The 24,828-nt window shown below is 40.8% G+C and overlaps 1 protein-coding gene across 4 annotated transcripts in view; it reads left to right on the top strand.

The window, feature by feature from the left end:
* The window catches only part of PTPDC1 (protein tyrosine phosphatase domain containing 1), a 31,147-nt gene extending 6,594 nt beyond the window's left edge, over positions 1-24,553 (top strand). For 2 of the 4 annotated variants that reach the window (XM_080996738.1, XM_080996741.1), the window contains exons 2-10: positions 10,899-10,991; positions 13,872-14,043; positions 14,807-14,887; positions 15,076-15,194; positions 15,915-16,052; positions 17,102-18,246; positions 20,080-20,265; positions 21,806-21,916; positions 24,305-24,553. In XM_080996738.1, coding sequence (XP_080852864.1) covers positions 10,899-10,991; positions 13,872-14,043; positions 14,807-14,887; positions 15,076-15,194; positions 15,915-16,052; positions 17,102-18,246; positions 20,080-20,265; positions 21,806-21,916; positions 24,305-24,421 — 2,162 coding nt within the window. In that variant the 3' untranslated portion in view covers positions 24,422-24,553. Of the gene's footprint in view, positions 1-3,200; positions 3,319-10,898; positions 10,992-13,224; positions 13,473-13,871; positions 14,044-14,806; positions 14,888-15,075; positions 15,195-15,914; positions 16,053-17,101; positions 18,247-20,079; positions 20,266-21,805; positions 21,917-24,304 lie in introns of those variants that run through there. The other 2 variants (XM_080996740.1, XM_080996739.1) reach the window with 2 other exon arrangements.
* Positions 24,554-24,828: the final 275 nt, after the last annotated feature.

Genomic DNA, 24,828 nt, shown 5'->3' with positions numbered 1-24,828 from the left:
CCTAGATATTTAGTCTTGTACTTTGTCTTTCATCTTAGGACAGGGATTGTACTGTGGCTGGAATGTTCCTTTTTTTAAAAAAGTTGGGTACATAAGCTTCAAGAATTGTAGTTTATGTACTTCCAGTTTTGTAATTGTGAGACTGAGGGGCTATAGCAGTGTGTATAGAGCTTGGGCACAATGGTTCTTTTCCTGACCCTCACCTCAGTACACCAATATTTCTGCTCTAGAAATGGATTTCTCTGACAGATGTGGCACAACAACTATTAGCAAGCCAAGAAAAGGACTCAGGAAGTTCACGTTCCATTTACGTGTGTCCTAGTGACCTTTTGGCCAGTATTGAGCCAGCTATGATTCTTAAGCTCACTTTAACAGCTGGCAGGCAGCGTTGCAAGCGTGCACCTTTGGCACTTGCCTTATTTAAACTGCTGTTGCTATAGATGTATCACCATCTGTTCTTTCCATCAGTTGCAGCTGTATTAGCTAATATCTTTTCAGCGAATCTCTCTGGCAGCAAAGTACTGTGCCCCCCTAAAACTCTTTCCTTTGGAAGGCCCTCCAGAGCAACTTGAGAGACTTCTGCCAGAAGGAAAAAATAAGTTGCTGGGGTGAGCAAAGGCACCCATGGACTCTGGCACTGGCTTCCCATTGCCTGCAGCAATGGTTTGAGGCAGCCCTGGCGAGATGCCTTATGGTGGCTTCCTCCTCCTGCTGCCATGGCTCTGCTTCTCCCCATTTGCCATTGTTTCAGTGTAACTGCCCTTTCCTGCTCTGCTTGTCTACCCAGTTGCTTGCTTGGTGAATGGAGCAGCTGACCACACTTTTCTTTAGGAAAATGGTAGTAGCCGTCTGGGTGCTCCGCTACCAAATGTAAAATGGCGCTGGCAGGAAGTCAGAAAACAACTCTTTTATGTGATCACATAATGCATAAGTTCCTTTCCCACTTCCTGTCAGTGCCATTTGTGAAACAGATGAGAAGTAGTCAGTTGCTCAGGCTGCAATATCAGTAAAACTGAAGCTGTGCAGCTGGGTTTTAAATTGCATTCCTTGAAACTTCATCACTTCCAAGCAGTGGTTCTCCTGAGATATTTAACAAAAGCATAGCAAGACCAAAGGCCCATCTGGTCTAGCATCCTGTTGCTACAGTGATGGACCAGATGCCTATGGAAACCTGCAAGCAGGATAAGAGCCCCATAGCCCTCTTCCCATTTGTGTCTTCCTTTATTTTACTCAATACAGTATACACACACAAAATAAACAAATATCGCATTATTCTCTGAACTGTCCTGAGACCTCCGGGTATAGGGAGGTATATAAATTCAATAAATAAAAATAAATAATAAATAACATAATTTTACATAACCTTAGAGCATTAATGGTCAGTATAGGCTGTCTACAGACATGTTTGTGAGTTTAGTGGGAGAGATTTGCTATCAACTTCCCTTACGTAAGAAAAGAAGGGGGACCAGGTTTCATCATTATGACACCTTTTGCTATCCTTCTAAGCCCAGTTAATTGCTCTGAAATAGCCACGTTCCAGATATTTTTGAATCAAACTTCAAGGGGTAGCTCACCCTGGAATTTCAAAAAATACGCTATCACCAAATGTGCGGCCGTCAGTAAAAAGAAAATTAGATCTTTATGTTGAATAGTAAGATCAGACTCTAGATTTCATGAGAGCAGGGTTAAAGCTAGATTTGGTGAGAGAGGTGTATCAATTTTAGAAATGATACTGAAGACCTTTGTCCAAAATGCGTGGACAAATTTACATTCCCACCAAGCATGAAAATATGTTCCCCTATTCCCACATCCCCGTCCACAAAGAGGGGATAAGGATTTGTTGATTTTTGCTAAGCGAACCTGAGTCCAATGCCACCTGAGGATGCCTTCAAAGAAGCTTCTTGAAGGTGAGATGAAATGGTTCTTAAAGGTGGGGTCCTCCATATGCCTTCCGACTCATTATCATTGATTTCTTTGCCTATTTCAGTCTCTCATACTACGTGCAAACCTTTTTCATTCCCAATGTAATATTCCATGAGCACACCATAAATCAATGAAACCACACCTTTCATATCACAGTGGGATTCAATACACCTTGTTTCAAATGTCATAAGAGAACGAACAACTGCAAATGAACAACATTGGAGAATCTGGAGCCAGTTGGGGTGCAGATCATTTAGATTTTCCTTTAACCTTTCTTTACCTATTGCTTTGCCTTTATAGAGTGAGTATAAGCCTCTGTTTTTCCATTCTTTGTATGCCAATATTTATCTTATTGATAAATGGCAGATAAATTTATCTGCCTTGATAAAAGGCAGGATGGTCTAGAAAGGGAGTTACCGTAATGGTGACGTTCCAGAGGTCAACATTTTCCTTTGATTTTTCCATGTCAAGATTGCAGTTTTTTAAAAGGGATTCAATTCCCTTTATCACCGAATCTAATAATTTTAAGAAGGGAAGTGCTCAGAATGCTGGCATGGCGGAGGCAATTTCAATATGGACCCAGGGATCTTCTGTTTGGTCCCAATCAGTGGGATTAATGATTTCATTTGAAATGCCACTTTATCTACAACATGCTGTTACATGTGTAGAGTTTATGTGTTCTTCACACATGACCCTAAAACATGCTTTGAGAGACAGGGACTTTTATAATAATTTAAGAATAATTTATTATTTATACCCCGCCCATCTGGTTGAGTTTCCCCAGCCACTCTGGGCGGCTCCAGATCGAGTGTTAAAAGCAATACAGCATTAAATATTAAAAACTTCCCTAAACAGGGCTGCCTTCAGATGTCTTTTAAAAATAGGATATCTGCTTATTTCCTTGACATCTGATGGGATGGCGTTCCACAGGGCGGGCGCCACTACTGAGAAGGCCCTCTGCCTGGTTCTCTGTAACCTTTTGCAGGAGTCGCAACTGAGTGCCGTTCAAAAGATCTGTTTGAACAGTTTATTCATACCACACCAAAGGTTTCTTTGGATGCTAAAGAGAAGCATCCATTTATTATATAAGCAACAAAAGAAATAACGGTGCAGCATAAATATAAAATCACAGGTGTTTTTGAACCAATGTCTTAACACATCCATACTCTAAAGAAATAAGCGGCCCTAATCTACAATAGAAATAAAGCAGTGGACCAATTGCCCGACTCAGTAAAAGGCAGCTCCCTGTGTTACTTGTTCTTCTATATGCTTGGGTTATTATCTGTTTGATAATGCTTTCCGCTATTTTACCAGGAACAGCCTGTCATTTCCTGGATCTTCCCTGGATCCCTTTTAAAAAAAATGGTTCTATATTGGCCACTTTCCAATCCTCAGGTATGGAAGCTGATCTTAGGGACGTGTTACTTTAAGAACTCTGAGGATTTGTTCATTTTTAATTTATCGGTAAGGTGAGAACTGCTTACCACTGTTTGCTTCAGTTCAGGCACAAGAATCTGGCCTACGTTTTCTGCAGTGAAAACAGATGCAAAGAATTCAACCAGTTTCTGATTTTAGAAGTCTGGAACTGAAAGTGAAAATAAATAGCTGTGACTATGGACTGGCCAGTACAGTTAAGCACACTTTAAGCCCATTGAAATCAGTCAGCTTAAGCAGGCTTAACTCTGTCCTGGACTGTAGCCGGTGAGACTTGCATCCCATGATATGACTTGTATGATAGGGCTGCACTGTTTCGTTGCCTAGCTATATTAACAGCAAGGATACTACTGCTTAGTGCTAACAAATAAAATGTATAAAATAGATATTTGGAGAGTTAATTAAATTATATGGGTATTAATGGTAAGACAACAAAAATGGATTTTGTGAATTCTTGCAGTAATAAAGAAGAGCCTTGGAGGATAAATACCCACCATTTATTACGCAGTGGCGGGAAGACCTTCACATCCTTGCTACCTATTTGGATGGCTTATATTGAGCTATATGTGTAAACTAAGATGGGTGTATTGAAAGTTATTGTATTGTTTTCCTTTTATTTCCTTTTAATAAATTTTCAACAAAAAAGCAAAAGAAATTACTTTCTTGTGTTTTAAATAGTATCCCATATGACCTATTTTGATTTCTAAGATTGTGTGTAAGCATTTTTTTATACTGTCTATATGAATCACTGAGAGTAAGTGGAGGTGTGTAGATTTGACCCAACCATGGATGAGTAAAAAAAGAAAGAGGTAATGTGATTTATTTATTGTTTTATTTTCTTACATTTATTTCTGACCTTTCTTTCATCATGCAACCCAAGATAAAGTGTGTGTGGTTTTGAGGTAGTCTCCCAACCAGGCACTGCCTAAACTCAGTCCTGTGTGGCTTCAGCAAGGTGCCATACCATACCCTGAGAACATCTTGATTCTTGTCTGTTATATAACATCTCTATTATCATTACCCAGAATGTTAGATAGATGGATACAGATTGATACATTGTGGATTTATAATTTGTTGAGATAATCAGTAGGTAACTGAAAATAAATTCAGTAATTTGTCGCCAGTTCCATTTTTGGAGGGTAAATTCTGACTCAGATGCCTTTTGCCTGCTAACTAGCACTCTCCTTGTGCGCCAATCCAGCCAGGTGCTCCATGCTTGTGGAAGCAGACTTCTGTGTTGTGCATCCCTTGTAAGATAGAGTTGTCAGCAGCTGGACTGAGGAGGAATGGTGGGGATCGCCCCCTCCCCGAACCTTCCCAAGAACAGGAGGACAGTATAGATTTATAACAGTGTTTTGCAGAAGGTCATAGTTCAGAGACTGCAGAGGGGAGAAGCTGGGAAATAATGGGAGAGGAACAGCAGGAAGAGGATGCACCAGGGGAGAGACAGCTGACAGACTCAGTGTCTTTAGAAATATTCCTGCCCCCCTCCCCCGGGACCAGGCAGGCATTGAGAGTAGTAGAACAGAAAGCTCAGAGGCAGAAAACTCAGATCAGCCGACGCAGGGATGACGCAGAATAGAAGAGATTGAGGGGGTGTGACTTTACTTGGAGTAACGCCATTATCTAAGAGAAGCTGCTTTTCTTCGTCTCTCTGTGAATATTGAATAAAATATTTGGTAAGAACTCTTCTTGTTTATCTGCTTCTTGGCTGCCACCGTGGGAGGGATTTGATTTCCTGAAGCCTGACAAGAATTGTGCTTGTGGCAGAGGAATTCAAACCCCAGCCAGGCAGGGGTGGGAGATGATGCAGTGGCATAACCACCACAGCATCCACAGCTGCACTGCTCATGTTGACCCGGGTGGAAGGCAGGGTAGGCAAAAGCCTGCTCTGGACAACACCAATCTGGAGTTGGCATAGTCACTGGGCCTGGTGCTGTTGGGTGAGGGCAGTGGGGCTGGTTGGGGATCCAGGAAAGCCCATACCAGTTCAGCCCCATCCCTGGAGCTTTCCATGGGCTACTGCCAGTGGGAAGCCTGCCAGACATCAGAGCAGCGGCTGGAATGTGGAGCAGGGAGCAGTGCAGTAATCCTGGGCTAGGTGGAGGGAGACCTCCACTCCATCCGCATGCATTCTAACCCAGCAGATCATGGTTTTGGATTGCATTTGCAGCCCGCCCAGTCTAACAGCAGAGCAATGTATGTAGCCCTTTCAAATAACCACAATTCTACTGATCAGGTCAATGGGTTGTTGAAAGTTCCCTCTTTCCGTGCTTAACAGCAGATCAGTGGAACTTCGCTATAAAGGCACAATTCGGCTGCTCCTTGCAGATTCTGTTGGATCAGAGAACTGGGACACATGTGGATCTGCTTTGATTGAAATAAATAGAGCAAGGTTACAGCCTTGGTAAAATACGGTAATCTCTCAATTTATAAAGACTGAAGCGGAGTTTCCATTAAGCAATTGAGTCTTGAATTTTGATTTCTGACTCTTTGCTCTTTCAAAAAATACTCTCAAAATTGTTCACTAAATGGATGAGGGATAAAGAAGGAAGTGCTATCAGTGAAGAAGTAGGATTAGAACAGTTGGCCACTTGTGCCCCTGCTCAAAGACTCTTGCCTTAATATATAGGAACCTCTCAGCATCATTTGCCACAGAAGCAGGGGTAATCTAGGATTTAACATATAACCTCTTTAATTATAGGAGTGAATCATTAGTTTAGCCCAGCAGCCTATGCAAAACCAGGAAATTATCTGGCTAGGCATTAAAGTTTAAGACCAATTGTTAAAAACAAAACAAGGAGTAGTGAGTTCATTATGTTGTGATGAAGTAATAAGAGCATTACCAGTGCTGTAATCTTTATCTTGTTTGGATAACTTCAAGAATGATGAAAATAATCTGAAGACTGTAGATTGTCCAAGAGGGAGAACAGCCACTTGATACAAACTCTGTCCATTAATATGTCCCATTAATTAGTTCCAAGGAAGAGAGCAGCATGTTAGTGAAATGTTTGCTGAATGGTAGCTAGACACAAGCAGTGGAATAATGTTCTATTACAAACCATTTGATAGTATGCTGTTTCTTAAGAATAGTACAATAGGTGCCCTGACCATAAATGATGTGTTTGTTCATGAGGTAAATAGGTAGTACATATACGTATTTGTATGTTTTATTTCCACTACATGTGTTAAATCAACAATGTGGGGAGGGTGTGGTTCAAAGTGAGGTGACATGTTTCTATTTAACCATGCTCCCGAGATTAATGTTTCTTAACTGTCATGGCAATGGAGGTGCATGTTGCATGGATAAATGTAGTTGATCTGATTAGTCCAATAACCTGACTATCTAGAGCCATGTGGCTTTATTAGCTCTGCAGGAGAATTAGGAACATGGCCTGAAATAACATGGAACATTGTTGTCTAATTATTCAGTACCTTCCAAAGTTATTTACATAAATACGTAATGAAACATTTGTTGATGCAAACCTTTCGTTGGTAAATATAAATAATAGCTGTTTATACTTTCTGTTCAAGAAAGACTTTTTGTAACATAAAAAGAAAAAAAGATACTTCATTTTATAATAATAAATAAATGCAACTTTCATTGATACCTTCCTGGCCGCCCCAAGAAACACATCACTCCTCCATTTCTGAGATTGGGCTGGCACAGTCCATTTTCCAGCCACTGTATGACGTTCATAGAATTGTAGTGCTGGAAGACACCCCAAGGGCCACCTAGTCCAGCCCCATGTAATTCCCAAATCTCAACTAAAGCATCTATGACAGATGGCCATCCAACCTCTTCTTAAAAACCTCCAAAGAAGGAGGGTTCACCACCTCTTGTGGGAATCTGTTCTACTGTCAAACAGCTCTTACTGTCAGAAAGTTCTTCCCGATGTTTAGTCAGAATCTCCTTTCTTGTAACTTAAATCCATTTGTTCAAGTAGGAGAAATCAAGCCTGCTCAATCTTCCATGTGGCAGCCCCTTACATATCTCCTCTCAGTCTCTCCTTTTCCAGACTAAATATACCCAGCTCCTTCAATGGCTCCTCATAAGTCTTGGTTTACGTTGTCTTATGCAGAGTCAGACTACTGGTTTTTCTAGCTGTATTCTGACAAGCAGTGGCTTCCCAAGGTCTCCTTCACAAGCCTTTCCCATCATCATGTACCTGGCCATTTAGGTATTCAAAACGAGAGCTACCTGGACAGTAAGCTGTATGTCCCCCACATCAGTCTTCCCTTGTATTGCCCTGTAGTAGAGGCTGTTAAGTTAGTGTTATTGTGTTAGCCCAGGATATTTTACTGCATGAAGCTGAGTCCAAATGGTGCCTCTCCTATTAGGGCTAACACTTTGCAAAGTCTTGCTGCACCATTCAGGCACTGGATCCTGCCTGGATCTTTGACTTGCCCCTACTGCCACAGTGCTGTCTGAGATAGGTTACTTCACCTTTCTGCATAACACGGCTTGCCCCTGAGCCTGCATGTTCTCCATCTCAAGAAATAAAAAATACCCCTCTCAGACTTTACTACCCATCAGGGTTTTTTGATAACACATGTATTATATTTCAGCTATGCGTGTTTGAAGAAATGTAGCATCTTTGACAACTGTTAGTGAGGATGAAACACCTTTATATATAGATAATAACTGAGCAATGCTACAAGAGGGGGGAATTGTGTTTCCTGACAATTTTTGATGTGGATATGCAAGTGAAGTTCTAAAGAGCTCTTGTTTTCCGTTGTGATTAGTCATCACACTTTCCTTTCTCATATAAATGCAGAGGTTGAGCATTACTCATAGTACAGAAATTGGAACTGGTTTGACAGTAAATTCATCTCTCTCTCTCTCTCTATATATATATATATATTAACCAAAACTTCGTAGGTTTCTGGAAGCCATTAAATAGCATTGTCTGTATAAAAGAAAATGCATATTTAGGAGTGAGGGTAGAAGAAAATAAATCCAAATTTCTGTAAATCTTATTTATTTATCCCCTGCATTTCCAAAGTGGCAAACGATACATAGGCCTAGTTTGCATGACCCGCTATGTCTCCTTTTACATAATGGGGCCACACAGATGTGCAGGCTCCTGGAAGGGAGCTCATAGAAACTTTGCTTCCCCCCATCCTTTTTCTTTTTCATTTTTTTATTATTTCACACACAAAAAAGAAATATAGAAATAAACAAATATCCATCACCTCCTAGCAACAAAAAAGAAAGAAAGGAAAAACAACAATAACAACACATTAAATAGTGCTCATAATACGTTTAACATAAAAGTGACTTTTTTTCTATATAACTGAATTCCCTTCTACTCCTTACTTCTATTTCTCATCAATTATTCACTGCCATATTATAACAGGTTTTGGTTTTGATATTATTTATTCTATCGGTTTGCCATCAAACTTAAAACTCCTGCTGAAGTTATTCAAATGCTGCTACAGACTTCAAACTGTCATTACTATTTTTCAGATAAATTTTAAAAACTCCCATTTTGAGATAAATACTTCCTTTGATTTATTTTTTATTCTTTCTGATAAGTTATCTAATTCCGCATATTCAATCATTTTTTGAGTCCACTCTGATCTAGAAGGGACTTCTTCGCTTTTCCAATTTGTCGCAATGAGTATTCTTGCTGCAACTGTAGCATAAGGAAAACGTTCCTTTGCTTTTTTTAGGGATATCCGAATCTGTGATTCCCAGTAGGTAAGCCTCTGGTTTTTTGCTGAAAGATATTTTAAACATTTTTCCAATCCTTTTTCCACCTAGCCATGCTGAGACTGTAGCGAGTTGTCCGAACCAGGGTTTTTGGTTAATCTCTCTCCTAACCTAATCAAGAAGAAACCATAGTTTGGCTTAATGTGTTGTGCAAATCAGGCCAATGTAAAATGTGTAATTATCTTTCCAACCCATTAGAGAACAAACATACTAAAACTCTTTAATCATAGGTGTATTTTTTCATGGAACTAGTTGTCAGCACTGAGAAATGCACATTAAATACTATTCTGGGTATTTCTACTGATTTTATGCTTTTTAATCACATGTTCATCCTTCCTTTCCTCCAGAGGAGCTTTCAAGTGCCTCTTGTTTGTTCTCACATGTATGTAAACGTGACAGAGCGGCTCTTAAAGAGAGCCTGCAAACTTGTTGCAATATAATGTGACTCTTTCAGTAGAGAGCAATTGACTGTGTTCTCTGCTGTGGGAAAAGCTTCCATGTGCAACTCCTCTGGGGATGTGATGTTTCAGGTGACAGGACCTTTTTTAGATGCATCTAGATCAGATCTAAAATTGGCATAAAATTTGCCTTCTTAAGTTAAGAGACTTTATTGTGCCTTACCATATTTAATTTGGAATCGCAGCTCAAACCTCACACTTTCTGAACTAGCACAAAAGTGCTTCTTAAGAGTTTAAGAAGGGACAGAGTGGTCATCTACTGCATTAAATTCATTGGCAATAGATTCAGGACTAAGAAAATACTTCTTCCCTTAACGCAATTCATTTACGTGGTTTCACTCAGCAGTTTCTACACATTGCACCATCTTTTGCTTATAGTATTGATATGAGTTTGTAGATGCCATACACCCATAATCATGTTGTTGTTTAGTCGTTTAGTCGTGTCCGACTCTTCGTGACCCCATGGACCAGAGCACGCCAGGCACTTCTGTCTTCCACTGCCTCCCGCAGTTTGGTCAAACTCATGCTGGTAGCTTCGAGAACACTGTCCAACCATCTCATCCTCTGTCGTCCCCTTCTCCTTGTGCCCTCCATCTTTCCCAATATCAGGGTCTTTTCCAGGGAGTCTTCTCTTCTCGTGAGGTGGCCAAAGTATTGGAGCCTCAGCTTCAGGATCTGTCCTTCCAGTGAGCACTCAGGGCTGATTTCCTTAAGAATGGATAGGTTTGATCTTCTTGCAGTCCATGGGACTCTCAAGAGTCTCCTCCAGCACCAACCCATAATCATAGCAAGTGTTAAAAGCTAATCAAGCCAGGCTAGCTTCCTGATGAGGTAACCGCCTGGGTGATGTGCCATTAAGAGAACAAAGAAAAGAGTCCTCTCTGCCAGATGACGAATGGGTGGGGCCCCTCATCCAGTGCTTAGACAGTTGGAAGGACAAAGCCTGAGTCTTTGAAGGGAGAGTTGGCTGTGATGTGACCTAGAGGAAAAAGAAGCAGGCTGGAAAGTCAAAAGAGAAAGTCATAGCTGATTTCTGCTGGCATCCAAGGCTGTGGGACCAAGAGCCTTTTGGGGTGTTGATGCTGTGAACCCCTCCTTTGTAGGTTCAGGTTATATACGTGTGTTTAAATAAACCTTGTATCAAAAAGGTCTCTGCTGTTCCTCATTCCAAAGGAACAGTCTCTGCTGTTCCTCATTCCAAAGGAAACACAGATCCTGGGTAAGCGCCTGAACCTCCTGGAATCTTGCACTGCTCAGAGATTGGGGTGGTGTGCAACAGTACGTTCTACCTTGGCTTTCCTCCTCTGGCTATTTTGAAGATATGCAACAAACCACAACTAAGGCTAATGTGGCAAATGTTTCAACAGGTACTGCGATGGCTGCAGGGGTCCTGTTGGAAAATGAATTACCCTACTGTTCTCTGGTATCAAGCAGTGCATATCTTGCAACCATGAGTTCAGGTAAGTGGGCTTTTTTGGGGAGGAGTTACTTTTAGTAAATTAAAATGTGGGATAAAACAATGAAAAAAACCCAGGCTATTCTTGCAAATTGTGATGTTGAAAACCAGATATCGCCCAGCCCTAGTCCCACACCCACACATAATTTGGATTTGTATATAAGGAGCAACATTGGTCTTTCCCATAGATGTTCCTGTTTGTGTTTTCCCTGCTTTTAAATTTGTTGATTCTAATCTGTTGAACCTGAGTTGTTGTTTTTTTTAAAAAAAAACCCTGCCCAAGAATTGTGTAAAAGTACGCAGTCAAGCAATTGTAAATTTGTTTCTGCAGTTTTCTGGTTTTGTGCAAGTTTAGAGATATAGATATTACCCAATGGAAGAGGTTCCCCCTGTTTCTCCTCCAATACACTTCATAGGAGGGACTAGGGTGGAAAATCAGCAGCTGCCCCAGAAGCAGTGCTGGAATAATAGCAGAATGCAACAGAGGGAGGATATTGACAATGCAGGATAACAAATGACCATTGTCATGACTTGTAATTCTGATTCATCATTTTGGCAGAGTGCTTTTAAGGTCAGTGAATTAAGAAAACAAAAGTTGCAGAATATGATTAGGCCTTTTTTCTCATGTCCGAATCTCATGTTCCTAATTGTCCAAAAAAAAATAAAAATGATCGGAGACCTGGGATAAGAACACTCTCCACCGTGCTACTACAGGGAGCTACTTTGGATAGCACTATGATCACTATTTGCTGTTGATTCAGCAATATCATGCCAGGTTCTGGGCACCACTAAATATTACAATTAAATGTTTTACATTTTTTTTTAATGAGAGAGAGAGATTGTTTCGATTCTTTGGAGAAGTCTGTACCTTTTGGGTTTCTTCATTTCTTGTTTCCCCTGATTTCTGTTCCTTCAAAAAGGATGGGCAGGGGGAGAAATGACATAAGTACGAGCTCCTGAGGATTGGGCACCAGTATGACAGCTCCAGGTTATGCATGACTTCCTACACATGGCTGTGCTGAGAGGGCCATTTGGGTTGGGAAATGTATAAACTGGGGTGTAGGCAAAAAGGAAGTTAAAAGCTATGTGAACCAGTTGGCACAGCTACAAGATTTCCAGTAACTCCATTTGTGAAGTAGTCCAACACCTTTTAAAGTGAATTAAAAGACTTGTCCTGTTTTGCCATTAAATTATAGTTAAGAACCTCAGTTGGACTGAAAGAATATGAGTGACTTCTAGTGGTTTCTGGTGGAAATTTAAGGTATATTCACAGAAATTCTCTGGTGGTGCAATGTGCTGTGACAGGCATGTACTTAAGAGTGCAGTCTGTTGTGTATCTGTTTATGCATTGGGAATTCGTGGTGTAGAAATTCCTACTGGAGACTAAGTAAGCAAATGTATAAATCCATTTTTGGATTGCTGACATATTATTTGATGATAAGTGCTCCCAGATACTGGCAGGACCGCTTTGGATTGCTTTGTTGTTCATACTATGAGGAATTATTTTATCCCTCATCTGTTTCCTTCACCCTTCAAGTAGTATCTATACATTCTTTTACAGATCTCATAAAATAGCAGGATAATTTATTTTTTTAAGAGTAGTGTTGCTTTTTATTCCTGCTGACAAAATACTTTACAGATCTTAGTGTTTCTTTAGAAAGCTTTATTTCTACACTAGCATTAAAATTCAAAGGCATGATAGTTATTTTGCTGGGGAAATGAGTGTGTTATATAATTTCTCTCCAAGAAAAGGTTAATTCCCCTTTTCATCCTTTTACATAAGGCTCTCCACGCACTTCTGATTTTCATCTTCCAATCCGGCATGGGATGTTCGTTGACACCTTAGTCGTGATTTCTTGAATTGTATTAATTTCTGAGGGTTTTTTTTTTTTAAAGAAGAAGCCTCTTCTTGTCCAGGCTGTTGAGGTCTGTACTTCAAATTCCAGAAACCTTTCCTGTTCATCGTAAACTATTTGGGAGTCCTGCTCCAGTTTGGAATGATCTGCTTCAAGTGATTCTAATCCTCATCGGCAGTGGAACAGTTTGTCCCACACAGAATCAATGTATATAGAATTCAGCTGCCAAAAGGGTAGCTGCCACTAGTGAGTTCATTGTTGGTTTCTATGGAGACAGAGCAGCCTATCCTGAACAGCTATTAGATCATACAGAAAGATGCATGTCTCTGTGCAAGTTCAGTACTGAGCAAGTCAGACTTCTCATTCAGTTTGACTTCCTACAGCATTTCTAAACTGCTCCAAGTAGTGGGTGACCATGCAAGGCTCACCCAGAAGACGCTTGACAGTGAATATTTTTAGCAACTTTTTTCAGGGCCGGAGACATTCCTCCTCTGATCCTCTTCTCCGCATACTCCAAAGGCGACGGAGCTCTGTTGTAGAGGTCCTCTCGACTTCTACGCATAGAGTTATGGTGGCCATTTCCTCTGTAAGCCCCGAGGAACTAAATGCTGCTTTCCATGAGAAAAAAAGTAAAGTATTGGCAATTTCCTTTATATAAACTGGACTTGGGTTTTATGGCAATGTGTCTAATCTTGTTCTCATAACTAATCATAGATTAAGTTCTTGACTCTTTACTTATCATTTTATACCATCATAAAAGCTTAATGTTATTTTTCATGGAATTTTAGTTGAGAAAAAAGCATTTGCTGCTTCTAGATAATGACTGACAATTACTTTATTCAGGAGCTGCTACATACAAAGACCCTTGAGAGGGAAACGTTAAGACAGAAGCCAGTTTTCAGTAAATGTTTTAATGATCCTGATTGCTTTGCCTGCTTTGAAATATATACTGCATACATTCGTTTTTATATGATTCACAAAAGTTGTATGATGAAAGATTTTACTTGGTCTTGCCTTTTGTGTTGCAGGAAGGTCTAGGCGTCCGACTGCAAAATACACAAAAGTTGGAGAACGCCTTCGCCATGTCATTCCTGGTCATATGCAGTGTTCTATGGCATGCGGTGGTCGTGCTTGCAAATATGAAAATCCAACTCGGTGGAGTGACCAAGAACAGGCTGTGAAAGGGCTTTACTCTTCCTGGTAATGTGAAGCAATTAGCTTCTACTAGAGTTCTTAAAATGTTGCTTTTAAATGTCAAAGGTTACCCAGAGTTACTTGTGAGCAAGTCCCATTGAATTCTATTGAACTTCTGGGTAAACAAGTTTAGAATCAGGCTCCACAGTCAGCGAAAGAGAACTAGTTTTATATAGATTCAGATACTTTATGTTTTAGATGTGCAGACCAGCTTAAATACAGTGCCAGTAATCATATTTTGAATGAACTACATATGTGGAACAGTTAAGGTTCCTTTTGAATTCTGTGTCTTTGACTTATGCTCAAAATGTGTATGTTAAAATTCTATTGGTAGCATTGGCTTTTGCCTTTTGTAGCATGGTTTTAATTTTAGAATTTTTTTACCACAAACCATATTTTAATTTAAATGAAATTTTAGAATTGAATAGTAAGATTTAGATGTAATGATAGCATTCCCAAGCACTAGAGTGCTATTTTATAAAGCTGTTAAAAGAACATTTTAAAGAAATGTATAGTTATTTTGTGCATGGATATAGAAATAGAAATCTGAATATTCTGTGCTATCTACATTCTTATCACAGTATCTTGCACCATAATGTAATTTTGTTACATAACGTTTTTCAGCTAGAGATAATAGACATTAAATGGTTTAAACGCACATAGTTATCTAAGGTGGCATGGTTTGTTATTAGAAAATTACAGCTGAACACCAGCTAGGAAGTATTTTAACCCATAACTGCTCACTTCTTCTTTCCCTGCTCCTTTCCAGGATAACAGATAACATTTTAGCCATGTCTCGACCATCAACAGAACTTATTGAAAAATATAATATTATCGAGCAGTTTCAAAGGTAAAAGAAACAGACTGGTAATGAATTATTGAAGCTCTTACAGCTGTAAAGCTGACCTATTATTTCTTTTCTGCGTTGGTTTGGAACTGTTCATAACAATTCTGAAGTAAGAAGGAACGTTGGTGGGGATATTGATTGTGGAAAAGCATGCACAGCTCAATAATGTGCCTTCCTTTTCTTTGCCTAAGATGTGGCATAAAAACAGTAATTAACCTTCAGCGTCCTGGAGAACATGCTAGCTGCGGGAATCCACTGGAACAAGAGAGTGGTTTCACCTACCTTCCTGAAGCTTTCATGGAGGCGGGAAGTAAGTTTGCTCCTGCTGTTGTTCCTTGTTAATTATAAAGTGTGGTGCTTACAGGCTGTTTCTGCCACCTACTTCTTGGTGGCAGCTAGCTGAGAAATGTTTGCCAAAGAAAATAACTTGCACCTAATGAGAAAGTTGAAGAAATACACAGCTCCACTATGGAGCATTATAGATACTAAATCTCATAAACAGCCATAAAATAAGCAGCTGAGAATGGATAGCTGTGTTTAGTATCTGCAGCTGTGCATTTCGCACATTGGCAAAGCAATAGATTTGCATGTGGATTTTATTGCCTCCGCTGCAATCAAAAGACTTTCCCTTCCAACGAAAAGACACTGTTGCTCATTTCGGTAAGATTGACAGCTGCTAAGAAAGTGGGGATTTTGTTACTTCCCAAAACATTATGTTACATTGTGTGTGTGTGTGTGTGTGCGCGCGCACACACACACACACACACACACACACACACACACACACAGCAAAATCCTTACTTGTTACAGGTTTGATATGCCATGTTTTGTGTGAAATGCCTTGACTAATTTGCAATGTGGCATTTGCAGTTCTCATAAGACGATATACTAAAATGGAGGAAGACAAATACAGGCTAAAAATTCTGAAAAGCTTTCTTAAAACAGATCCGAATATTTTTGTTGCAATATGAATACAATGAGCTGTGTATGGTCTTTTGATAATAATGATGTTCTAAACTGTTTTTTCTAGTTTATTTTTATAACTTTGGATGGAAGGATTATGGTGTGGCTTCTCTCACTACTATCCTCGATATGGTAAAAGTGATGACTTTTGCCTTACAGGAAGGGAGAGTAGCTATTCATTGTCATGCAGGACTTGGCAGAACAGGTAAAAATGCTCAACTACAAATTCACTGAGAATGTATTGTTATAAAATGCAAAATAATGATAATTTAGATTCCTTGATTCCTTTGTAGATTGCTTGATACATTCATATAATGAAGTCTATTCTGATAGAAATGCTAGCACAACGCCCTCATTGTTTCAAAGGCTGCATGCATGCATTTTTCACAATTTTCTTCTCAGATGTGCCACACAACTCCCAAACTGGTCTTTGTGTTCAAAGGATTTGGCATGAGAGCTTTTGTAAAGGGGAAATCGGAGGTGGGGATAGCATTTCTAGAGGCACTTGCTATTTAAGAAGCTTTTGTGCCATATCCATGAAGTGCCTTTTCAACAACATCCCACTTTCCATGCTCATACTTAAAAAACCCTACGTAATTCTTTTCCAAAGTATCCCTCAAGCATAAGTGTATTCATCTAGCCCTTTTTGTAAAAAACCCAAAATGTGGTAACAGGAACAAGGCCACTCCCTCCTTCCCCTTATAGGCACCAATGCCTTGCAATTTTTGCAGATCTTTTGCTTTATTATTGTTAAGAACTGCTTTCTCATTCCTCTAAATCAGGGGAAGCACTGCTAGAAAAGCTCAGTATGTGCCTTCCCTGACCTCCATTCATCCACTAGTAAAGACCTATTTGTTTCCAAAACAATTTCCCAATTTTTTCATCTCCCGTTTTGGGTGATGATGTAATCCTTAAGTCAATTTGTTGCCGCCTGCTCAGTGTAGATGTTTCAAGGTTGTTGGTATCTAATAATTTTTTGTTCTGGAAGCTGTTCTATGTTTCTATAGCAAATAAATGTGCAGTTCTTTATATAAATAAACAAGTATGGTGCAGTAGGGGGGAAATAATCTGGAGGAGCTCCTACAAGGCTGAATTGATTTTCATAACTGGTGGCAGCTTCGGCTAGCCTGCTCTATTGGAAGGAACATGAATCTGCATCTGTACGCTCTGTGCTATTTTGAGAATTACATTTTTGTTTTCACCTAACAAATTTAACATTTCCTTCTTCTTTTTTGTCCTTTACTTACCTTCCAGGTGTTTTAATAGCTTGTTACTTGGTTTTTGCCACACGAATGACAGCAGACCAAGCAATCCTTTTTGTCAGGGCGAAAAGGCCTAACTCTATCCAAACCAGAGGACAGCTGTTGTGCGTACGGGAGTTTTCCCAGTTCTTGATTCCTCTCAGGAATGTTTTTGCATCCTGTGAACCCAAAGCGCACGCCGTGACTCTTTCCCAGTACCTGATCCGGCAGCGGCATTTGCTCCACGGTTATGAGAGCAGGAACCTCAAGTATGTGCCAAAGCTTATTCATCTGGTTTGCAAATTGCTGTTGGACTTGGCTGAAAACCGGCACGTGATAGAGGAACTTGTGGACCTTCCAGACCTGTCCGCTGAGATTGAAGAGACCGTTTCTCAGCTAGCTTCCACGCAGCTTGATAAAGAGCTGACAAGGCAAGACAGTAGTGCTTCAGAGCCGTTTTCTCTCTCGGGAGCCAATCCTCTTCATCCCAATGAACAGGAATGTGATCCTCTTTGGAAGAGGAGGAACGCTGATTGCCTTCAGCCTCTGGGTCGGGCAAAAAGGCGCCTGAGCTACAGTGACTCAGATTTGAGAAGAGCGGTCTTTGTCTGTGAGCAAGGAGAGACCCCCTGGTCGGTGCCTGTGCAAGTGCCACTCTGCAGCAAAACAAACCCACCAAACAATTGCCAGACTCTCAAGGTTGATTTAACCCAAGAACTCTTAATCCGTAGTACATTTACTTTCTCGTGTCAGGACAGGACGCCTTTAGATGGAAAAGAAGCCAATTCTCCATTTTTCCATAAAAGCAGGTATCCCGGAGAAGTGCAGCGTAGCCAAACCTTTTCTTCGGGCCTTTCGAGTGATCGGAAGGAAGAGGAGGCAGAGGAGGACGAAGAAGAGCTAAAAGCACTAAACTATAATTGTGGCAGAAAAGCTAATAGCTATGGCAAAAAAATGTGGTCCTCTGAGGACTCGGACGCTTCGAAAGCAGAGCATGAGATCCGCAATATTCGGGATCTCTGTGAATCGATCCCCCATATCGTTGTGCAGTCAGAACTAACTCTGGAGGCACGAAGAACGTTGGCAGCCAAGGCCCTGGCAGATGTGAATGAGTTTATGGGATCAGAAGAAAAAGAGCAAAAAGTGGAGATGTGGCAGGTATTTTCATTTTGTAAATGTTGCACACGTGTCTAGTTCATGAGAGCACCTCCAGGAAGTGGGGGGGGGGGAGGGGGAATCCCATAACATCTTTGCTTTCAGAGAGCATAAAGTCATACCAGTAAAGGCCATTCTTCCTACTGAAGCTTATGCTTTCAAAAATATAAAGCTATAAAGAGAACATACTCAGGGCTGCTTACTATGCCCTACTTCATGCCCTTCAGCGATAAGACGCTGTAGCCACTAGCTTTGTTGTATTTGCTTAATCTAGGGACAATCAGGTGTTCTTGTACACATGCAATTACCGTGCAAAGCTGGGCTCTAGAACCAGACTTATGGCATCTGTAAAAAGACTACTGCTCCTCTTTCAGTTGCGGCAAAGTGAGTACTTCATCAGACGGCTGCACACTCCCCTTCAGTGCTCCTTCATAATACTTGAGCAGATATTTTGAGGAACATGGGAGTCAGCTCTTTACCAAAACACAGCCTGAAACCAAAATGGGCATGCAAGTGCAAAAGGTTTTAAGCAGTGACAAACCCTTCGATTTTTGTATGAATGTAATGCAGTCTAAGGGCAAACCTCCTGCTTATGAGTCAGCACAGGGTCCTAAACTCTCTGCTTACATTAAATCCTAAAACCAGAGCAAGGCATTTGTAAGAAAGACTCCGTTTGAAGCAGCAGGTGCTTTAACACATACCTCCCAGCCATTCCCCTCTTGCAATTGTCCTGGGCAGCGAGGTAGGGACTTGAAGGCCAGTCGTGGGCTCTTTGAATGGGGTACCCAAGAAGGTAGGGACGCAGGTGGCGCTGTGGTCTAAACCACTGAGCCTAGGGCTTGCCGATTGGAAGGTCGGCGGTTCGAATCCCCGCAACAGGGTGAGCTCCTGTTGCTCGGTCCCAGCACCTGCCAATCTAGCAGAAAGCACATCAAAGTGCAAGTAGATAAATAGGTACCACTCCGGCGGGAAGATAAATGGCGTTTCCGTGCGCTGCTCTGGTTCGCCAGAAGCGGCTTAGTCATGCTGGCCACATGACCCAGAAAAACTGCGGACAAACATTGGCTCCCTCAGCCAGTAAAGCGAGATGAGCGCCGCAACCCCAGAGTCGTTTGCGACTGGACTTAACTGTCAGGCGTCCTTTACCTTTATCTTTTACCCAAGAAGGTCAAGGGCACTGTGCCCTTGGTCTTGCATGACTTGTCTCATCCAGGTCAAGGAAGCCTACTAAGAATGCATTGGCTGAAGGAGGCCCAGATCCTGGAGCTGGCACCACAAATGCATCCAGGCGTGTTGAATCTGTTTGCTTCTAAACTGGACCCAGAAAGTGGAAGGCTTTGGGGAAACTAGTTTGACAGTCCCCAACAAATGCTCTCTGCCCCATATCCCCATTATCTTCTTTCTTTCTCTCTCTCTCTCTCTCTCTCTCTCTCTCACACACACACACACACACACACACACAGAGAGAGAGAGAGAGAGAGAGAGTGTGTACATAAGCTGCCTGAAGGCATTATTTTCCATACAATTGTAAATGCGTGGAGAAAGAGAGCAGGTCTGCCTCTGCTGCTCCTGTCACATTCGCAACAACCTCCCTCCCTGAAGTCCACGGTCACATAGAGTGCTAAATCACAAATGGAACAAATGCTCTTCAGACATTTCATCCCCCATGCATGTATGGCAGGCAGGGATTTGGGAATGGGACAAAATTGCCTTCCTTCCTTCCTCTATGTCATTATACCAAAAGGGGTCTGTGTTTATAGAATTCTACCCTAACGTTACTAAAGCAAAGACTATTTATAGAAAGTTGACAAGGATTTCTTTCTTTTTTATCTTTAGAAAGAACTGAATTCTCAGAATGGAGCCTGGGATAGGATATGCGGCGAGACAGATCCTTTTATCCTCAGTAGTTTGATGTGGTCCTGGATAGAGCAACTTAAAGAACCTCTTCTAACCAAAAATGATGTAGATGTGTTAGCAAAAAACAACGTAGACCCTCAAGAAGCACTTAAATTGTTAGACAAGGTAAGCATTTAATGTATTAAGGCAGTTCTATACCACTTTTCAGGAAGACCTCGCAAAGCATTTTGCATAAGATGACACAAATGCAGCATACACATCTCCTTGCCTTTGGTTGCTTCCAGACGTCATGATTTATTTGCACATAGTTTGCAGGGAGTTTGTGATGTCAGCTATTTATTGAGCATTCATTCTAATATGTTTGTTCAGAGGTTATACAATGTTGCATAAATAGTTATCCTATACTTCCCAGTGTATTTTCCTGTCACTTTCCTTATCACAAAAAGTACAGCTTAACAAATGTACATTCACTAAGGCCTCTTCTTTCATGGTACTTGTATCTGTCCCTACATTTCTGCATACCCTCTTTCATATTATCCCAATGTGGGTTCCTTGGTTATTTATCTTTTGCATGACCCTTAAGAGTAATGTTTGCATTTCACCCCCTCCTGTGTATGTCTACACCACTATGAAAATATGTCCACCCTTCATTTTGCCTCCTATACCATGTCACTCTCTGCCTTTAAACATGTTCATGTTCTCCTTTTACTAATAGCTTTTACTTTCTTTTCTTGGTAACTTATAATGGCTAGGTGGGAGAGCCCCTTTAAGTGTATGCTGTATTTCATATCACTTACCCTTTTTTTGCTACCGATCTAGAGGTCTTATAAGAACTATTTTTTGTCCAGTCTACTGGGTGGCAAATGTTAGTGGGGCAGTATTTAAGAGAAATGTTCTTTTCCATGTATGCTAGTCACCTGTGCTCAGAATTTGTAAATTTTTGATGGGAAACCTTTTTGTTGCATTTGAATACATAATTGAAGTGGACATACTTTACTGCGTAGCCTATATTCAGGACTGGATTAAGATCCTTAGAGGCCCTAAGCACTTACGAGATTTTGGTACCCCCATTTATATCAAATTCAAAATATAAACCGCAGTAAACCATAAAATAAAATGGAACCTACAGTATGATGGAAAATAATGTTTAGTTTTCTATATTTGTATAAACAATGTTTATTTTTGTTCAGATGGTAAATCTGGCAATGGGAATTTTCTGTGGTGCCCCCCTTCCCTTGATAAGCATATGCTTATTTTGCTTTGTGGTTAATCCAGCCCTGCTTACATTTGCAATGAGTGAATACAGTTGATAAATGCCACTGACTTTAACAGGCTTAAAGGAGAGGAGCACCTGTGGCTCTGCAGATGTTCCTGGACTACAGTTTCCATCATCTCTGATCATTGGCCATGCTGGTTAGGGCTGATAGGACCTGGAATCCAGCATCCTCCAAAGGGCCATAGATTCTCCACCCTTTTATAGAGGACATTTTGTGCTTCTGCAGAAGAGGGCATTTCAGCAGGTGTAGTTTGCTCTTTCACTAGTGGAAATCACAAAGGTGATTGTGAAGGAAAGAGTTCACTCTCTCTTTATAGAATCGTATAGCTTCAAGCATGCCAAATGCTGTTGGATTGTGGTCGGTACCTCCTCCACGTTGGTGTCTTTAAAATATTTCCTACCTAACAATGTCTTTCCGCTCCCCATCAGGGAAAATATCACACTATACTGTGCATTTTAAACTGCGTGGTGCAATTGCAGACCATACCAATGTACGTGGAGGACCTTCTACTTGATCGTGCCATTAAAGCATTTACAAAGGCAAGTGGAATGTGAAATTGTGATCTTTTGTAACTCACAGACTAGCCTAGAATGCTGACCATAATTAACCTGATGGTAAACTATTTCAAACATTGCACTTCATGCAAAGAATCTGAACCAAATGTACTGTACGCTGGAACCAATTAATGTGTGGGTGCACACCTACAGAGGGCTATAGAATTCTGGTGTCAATCAGTGTCCACACGGAGCTTGTTTGCTTGCTAGAGGTGGGCACCACAAAACAAGATTTGTTTTGGACCTTGATCTGGCGATTTGGAAAACAAACTGATTCAGCTCCGACTGCTTCAGAAGCCACCCACTTGGCCTCTGCTCCCAATTACAACCTTGCTTTGGGGGGGAAATGAAGCTCTGTGTCTCCCTATGCTTTGAGAGATTGGTTCTTCAACACCTTAGGACATGTTTTCCACCGGATTTTGATGAACACCAGTTCGCTTATAGGAGAAATAGGTCAACAGATGATTCCATAGCCACAGCTTTTCACCTTGCAGCGAGTCATCTGGAGAGACCAGGGAATTATGTCCGAATGCTGTTTACAGTGGTACCTCGGGTTACATATGCTTCAGGTTACATACACTTCAGGTTACAGACTCCGCTAACCCAGAAATAGTGCTTCAGGTTAAGAACTTTGCTTCAGGATGAGAACAGAAATCGTGCTCCGGCGGTGCGGCAGCAGCAGGAGGCCCCATTAGCTAAAGTGGTGCTCCAGGTTAAGAACAGTTTCAGGTTAAGTACGGACCTCCAGAACGAATTAAGTACTTAACCTGAGGTACCACTGTACTGATTATAGCTCGGCTTTTAATACCATCCTTCCGGACATTCTTATTAAAAAGCTGATGGACCTGGACCTTTCCCCTACCATCTGTGATTGGATTAAAGACTTTCTGAGGGATCGCACACAAATAATGAGGACTGGACCTGTTACATCTACCTCTCTAAAGCTCAGCACTGGCACCCCACAGGGATGTGTGCTGAGTCCCTACCTGTACTCGTTGTATACATATGACTGTATTTCATCTGATCCATCCACTGCAATTAGTAAGTTTGCAGATGATACCACCATAATGGGTCTAATTACAGGTGGAGATGAATTAGCGTATAGGGAGGAGGTACAGAAAGTCTCCACATGGTGCCTAGAGAACACCTTGCATCTAATTTTTAATCTTTGTTGGAAGCCGCCCAGAGTGGCTGGGGAAACCCAGCCAGATAGGTGGGGTACAAATAATAAATTATTATTATTATTATTATTATTATTATTATTATTATTATATATCAGCAAGACAAAGGAGATGGTGTTGGACTTTCGGAGGAAGAGAGGGGAACTAGCCCTGTTGTATATCGGGGGGGGGGGCTGTGTGGAGAGAGTCTCTTCCTTTAAATTCCTGGGAGTTTACCTTAGTGAAGACCTCACTTGGAAAATCAATAAACCTAGGCGGTTAGGAAGGCCCAACAGAGACTCCATTTCCTCAGGGTCTTGCGAAAGAACAATGTCAAACAAAAATTGATGATCTCCCATTACCGGGCCACAGTAGATGGTGTCCTTTCATACTGTATTACAGTGTGGTATGCTGGTTTGACAGTCACGGACAGGAAGTCCCTACAGAGGGTGGTGAACACAGCCCATGGGCTGTCCCCGGAGTTTGCTAAATGACATCGCGGGAGACCGCTGCCTCAGGAGAGTGAGGGAAATTCTTAGGGACGACTCACACCCTGGCCAGCACCACTTTAATCTCCTACCTTCAGGCAGGAGATACAGAAGTATAGTCAGCCGCACCAACAGGTTAAAGAACAGTTTTTATATGTGGGCTGTTGGGCTGCTGAATGGAAAAAAATAGTGGTGTGATTGACTTCCGACAAGTACACAGAGCGCGGACAAGACTGAGTGTATGTGGGGGGGCTCGTTTAATTTCACTGTACACAGGTGGTATAGTGAAAATAAAGGTTATTTATTTATTTATTTATTCATTCACTCACTCACTCACTCACTCACTCACTATTATGGGAGCAGTCAGGGCGGGGGGGACAATCGCAGATGTAATAATTTACTTTTTGACAAAACTGCATCCATAGCGGTTCACAATAGATTTGAACAGCTAATTTTGCAAGCGCTGTTCTCTATTTAGCTCCTGCTACTCCATTTTATAAACTACATCTAATAGCCATTGTAGTTCAAGTGGAAAACTTCAGATATTACTCTAGTACTAGGTAAAATGAGACACTCTGAATTTGTATATGCCAGATTCTATATGTAGGATTTATATTTCATTTTCTGTAGACACCATTGTGTTTTGAATTAGACAGTACTATATTTCGATAAAGCCTGATATGTATGTGTTATAATTTTATTAACTTTAAGTTTGCTTCCGGCAGGTGAGTTCTGATTCGGAAGGTGGCTTGAACATTTACAGCATTCTGAAGAATATTTTTAAACAGATATTGGAACACCAAAGACAATACTCCAGAGACCAAACAGAAACCCTCTTTTGATGTTTACATGCTAAGCTAGTTTTCTGCAGCTTTCCAAGACTATCTTTCCTTTACCATCCATTGTTATATTTTGTATTCCTTGGTTCATGTTAACTAATAACGTTGGTTATTAAATAACCACAACTAATTCTATCTGGCTCTGTACATAAGTTAATATTTAATGAGTTGCCATTTTGTGTCTGTACTGTGGCATTTTGTATTTAATTTATTGATTTTAGAAAGTTTATCATTAATAAGCTATTTTTTTCACACTGAGCTATTGCCATAATTTCAGTGCCATGATACGCAATGGTTTATTCCGTTAAATGTTTGCATATTAACACTAAGTATACAAGATGAAGTTTACGACAATGGTATTACATTTTATTTTGTGGTGAGTAAACATTGGCTTCTATTAATGACTGTTG

This window comes from Podarcis pityusensis (genome assembly GCF_964106645.2).
Source record: "Podarcis pityusensis genome assembly, chromosome: 2".
NCBI classification, from domain to species: domain Eukaryota; kingdom Metazoa; phylum Chordata; class Lepidosauria; order Squamata; family Lacertidae; genus Podarcis; species Podarcis pityusensis.
The sequence above is the reverse complement of the archived record's forward strand: the minus strand, read 5'-3'. Positions and strand labels throughout refer to the sequence as shown.